Here is a 4,091-nt window from a genome sequence, read left to right on the forward strand (position 1 = left end):
TTTTCAAAAACTAGCCGAAGTTTAAGAGTGCATCGGGATCTATTCTAGATATTGAATCGCACAATCAAACAAGACATGAACATCAACGAAAGGTGTGTTTTTAGCGAACAATTTAATTAAATGTTTGTGGTAATAAAAGTGATTCTATAAGCGTTTATTCATGAGCTAATTTAATAAAATTAATGAATTAAGCTAAAACTTTATTATAAATTAGCATAATCCTTTATTCACAAGCAAATTTGAATAGCTTACAAAAAAATATCAAAACAGCTTATAAATAGATCATGAACTATTTACATAAGAACTCTCAAACATTTACATAAACATATGAGAAATAAGATAAGACCAAATAAGCTATTCAAACGGGTTTCAATACCAAGGTAGAGGTTGAGAATGAGTTAGGCATACCCATAAATTTAAAGGTTTTGTTGAATATTCATAATTTACATGATCCCTTCATTTTTTAGGAAAAATTCCAGGACCAGACAAAAGGAAAATAATTCAATGCCTGAAAATGAATGTGTATAGGGCCTGAACACCCGTGTTCAGCTGCCACAACACTCTGAGACCCAAACAGGTGCTATTTCCGGGAAAGTCCAAACAGAGGGGGCCAATTTCCCCTTCTACGGTTTACCACAACTAAAATTCACAGCAGTAAAAGCTGAACTGGTCACCATAAAGTAGAAAAGAGCAATTGCCAATTACACAATCCCATTTGCTACCCTACTAGTACCCAATTAAAGACCCAACAATTATAGGGCACTAGAGTTTTATATAGAACATAAAAAGAAATTAACATACATGGTTTGAAAATCACAATTAATTCTAGCAAATTCATAACAGGAGATTAAAAAGCTAACTTTGAAAATTAAATCTGGGAGAAAAGTTACAAATGGAAGTTCACTATGTATTATTGCTGAACACTCCTCCATGCAAGTTAAGTACTGCTCTCCTACATGATGATGAACTACCCGCTTGAGAAAAACAGTGAGCTTGAATTTGAAGGGCTTGTGCTTTGGTTATATGGCCTCGGCCGAAAATAATCCGGCGGTGACACTGCCACAGTCACCGATGATGATGGTTGAGTTCCGGAGTCAGCAGGGGACCCTGCAAGAAATTAAAGGAACAATTTTTCTCTGCAAATAATGAAAAATTAAAGAGAATTTTTTTCTTCTATAAACAAAAAATATATATCATAAAAATCTTTATGATTTACTCACGCCGTTTCAAATTAACTGTTTACTTAGAGGTTTACTCAGGCCGTTTCAAATCTTCATGAGCATTAATTAATTTTTTTTTTCCATAGAATGTCCATATAAGAAAAATAAATGAGAGAAGATAAAATACACTTTAAAAGGTAAAATTAGAAAATTAAAAACATATTTTAAAAAGCTAACAAAGTTAATTCCATATATTGATATTAAGAAAACTATTTTGAAAGGAATAGAGTATAAGTAATAGCTCCCTTTGCCAATTGAAAGCTAACCACTTTATTTTCAGTTGATAAGATATAATTTAAGATTTTTTTCTTTCCATTTCGCTGTATGGTTATCAGTGATATATAATGAAAATTAATACTTTTTTTTTTGAAACTAAAAATTAATACTTTAATATACTGAGACTTAGATGAATAGAAAATAATTTATATTTAAGAGAAGGGGTCAGTACTTGCAATGTTATCCAGAGCAGTAGTAGATTTCTGAATTTCTTGAGTTGACTGCTGAGTTTTTCTTCTGCGACGATTGTGATCAGCTAGTCTCTTCCTGCAGCTACGTTTTCCATTATCAAACTCAGAAAGTAGATGAAACCTGCATGTCAAAATAAAATTAAAAAATCAACAATTAATAATTTCTTGACAGAATATATATGCAGCTGCTGTTGTATTTTAATGGTACTAACTAAAAAGAGCAAAACAATGCAGCACGTAAGTAGAAAAAAACTGCAAGTGGAGTAAGAGTGAACAAAGAAACACTGAAGGGACGCAAATGCCCTCGGGATTTCCCCATGTACGATCAACTCAATCATTATCAACAATCCCCCAAGGGCAATTTCGTCCTTTCATCCCCGACCTTCATTGCCTCCAAGGTTTCTGTGAAGAAATAATCACTCTGTTCAGTGTTCACTACGCGGAGAACAACGCTGTTTTTGTTGTGCTTAATGCACGCTTGCCCATGTTGCACAAGGGTTGTTGAAACTTGAAGCCCCAAATCCACATCCAAATATCAAGAATCTTCCCACTATTTCAAAAACATTTTCATTTGACTAAACTCAAATTAATCAAACTAAACTTTTTTTTTCTAAGCATATCTCATAGCCGAAAGTTATGAGACTAGTCCTGAAGCTCTATTTGCATCGTTCATGAATTGATTCCTGAACATGGTTAAGGACAACAACTATCTATCATCTGTGCTAAACCTTTCGGATAATTAGTTAAACTAAACTTGTTTTTATATATGAAATTGAACTTAAGGCGAAGAGGAAGGTTGGGAGAAGGACGAAATTGCCCTTGGGGTGAAGGGCAGCTAGGAGGATGTAGAGTCAATGATTGAGTTCTGAAGGGGCATTCATGTAATTATGAACAACAACAACCTGCTGCATTGTTGACAGAATCGCTGAGTCAACCCGGCGGCGATGACGGTGGCGGCCTTGGAGTGAAACTCGCAAACCTTGTGGCGGCGGTGGTAGTGCTTGGCCTGAGACAGATCAGCATTGCATCCCTCAGCCTGGCACCTGGGCGAGTTGTTGGAAGACATGGTCGAGCCAGGTTCGCCCGGTCTAGACCGGCGGTAGAGGCGGCTTACAAGGTCATCCTCAGACGACGAGAAGTAAGTCCGGCCGCCGAGATTGAGCCCAATTCGCGACCCCACGAAGTCTATGGGCCGGCCGACGTCCTCAGACTTCGGCATGAGGACGTACCCCGGTCCATGTCCAGCGTGAGGCGGAAGAGGGTCAAGGGAGAGCATAGGGGGTGGCTGAGGCGGAGGATAGGAGGTGGAGGACGCGCCGCCGTGGAAGGCGCGTGGGTCGAAGAAGGTGTGAGAGTGAGAGACATGGTGGTGCTGGGCTTGGGCTTGTGATGAGTTGAACTGGAGGTGGTGGTTCTGGTGAGTGAAATCAGGTGTGTTTGTGGGGCCAGGCCCGTGGAGGAAGTGGTCGGTGAGAAGGGTGTGAGAGGCGTAGTGGTCGAACATTTGTCGGTGGGCTTGATCGGAGACAGCGGTGGTGCCGCCGCCGTCTTCATTTCCACCGGTGAGCATTATGGATGATGGGTTTCCCCACTCATAGTCCAACATGTCTCTGTCACTTTCTATATCTTGCAAGTGCACAGTACCTGTAAGAAAATCAAGTTACACACGAGTGAGTTAGTAAGAAAAATAGAGAAGAAAAGTAAAGAAAATGTAAATTTTATGGTTTTTGAGGTGATTACTGTTGTGGGTTTTGAAGGGTTTTTGGAGAAGTCTCAAACTCATGGAATTTGATTGCAAATACAGAAAGCCCTAGTATGATATGATGAAGGAAGAAGATATGGTTCTCTCTCACTCTGTGTTTGTATCCACTAGCTATGGCTACTTGCTTCTTTTCACAGACCACACTCTAATGGCGTGTTGATTAAGTCTTTTTTTTCTCTCTCTTTCTTCTCTGAATGAATGCTTGTTGTGTGTCTCAGAGTCTACTCTTTCCTCTGTTAAATGGATGTGCGCTTAAAAGATCTCACTTTCACCTTCAAAAAGCTGAACCCTTTTGTCCCCTTCCCCATTTCTCTCTCTCTAGCAATAAAAGTTACTCTTTTTTGCTATACTTAATTCTCTCTCTCTCTAGGTGACTGAGTGAGTGTTTGAGTGAGAGTGTGTGTGGTTTGCGACTGTGAGTGTGGGTTTGAGGGAAACTGAGTTTATGAGGCGGCTTGTGCAGACAGTGGGTAATTGGTCGTGAACTGTACTCGAATGTGTTACCAGTTGAACTCAATTTACCTTTTTATCCTATCAGAAAGTACAATTATCAATTAGGATTTAGGAGTATCATCTAACATTCTAACCTCTCAATTCTTTATAGGTAATAAATTTAAGGTTTGAATATATGAATTAAGATCA

The 4,091-nt window shown here is 38.8% G+C and overlaps 1 protein-coding gene across 3 annotated transcripts; it reads right to left on the reverse strand.

Moving 5' to 3' along the window:
- Positions 1-389: 389 nt before the first annotated feature.
- On the reverse strand, positions 390-3,865 carry LOC130749660 (squamosa promoter-binding-like protein 8). 3 transcript variants are annotated; one of them, XM_057603033.1, is made up of 4 exons: positions 3,428-3,865; positions 2,590-3,331; positions 1,673-1,808; positions 390-1,107 (listed from the first exon to the last, which is right to left on the reverse strand). In XM_057603033.1, exons 1-4 carry the CDS (start codon positions 3,468-3,470, stop codon positions 1,066-1,068), a joined length of 963 nt encoding a protein of 320 aa, XP_057459016.1. In that variant the 5' UTR covers positions 3,471-3,865; the 3' UTR covers positions 390-1,065. The 3 variants fall into 3 exon arrangements, with proteins under 3 accessions (XP_057459016.1, XP_057459015.1, XP_057459014.1); XM_057603032.1 differs by having other exon boundaries at positions 390-1,136; positions 1,669-1,808; XM_057603031.1 differs by having other exon boundaries at positions 414-1,107; positions 1,669-1,808; positions 3,428-3,863.
- Positions 3,866-4,091: the final 226 nt, after the last annotated feature.

Source organism: Lotus japonicus, chromosome 3 (assembly GCF_012489685.1).
Source record: "Lotus japonicus ecotype B-129 chromosome 3, LjGifu_v1.2".
In the NCBI taxonomy this organism is placed as follows: Eukaryota; Viridiplantae; Streptophyta; class Magnoliopsida; order Fabales; family Fabaceae; genus Lotus; species Lotus japonicus.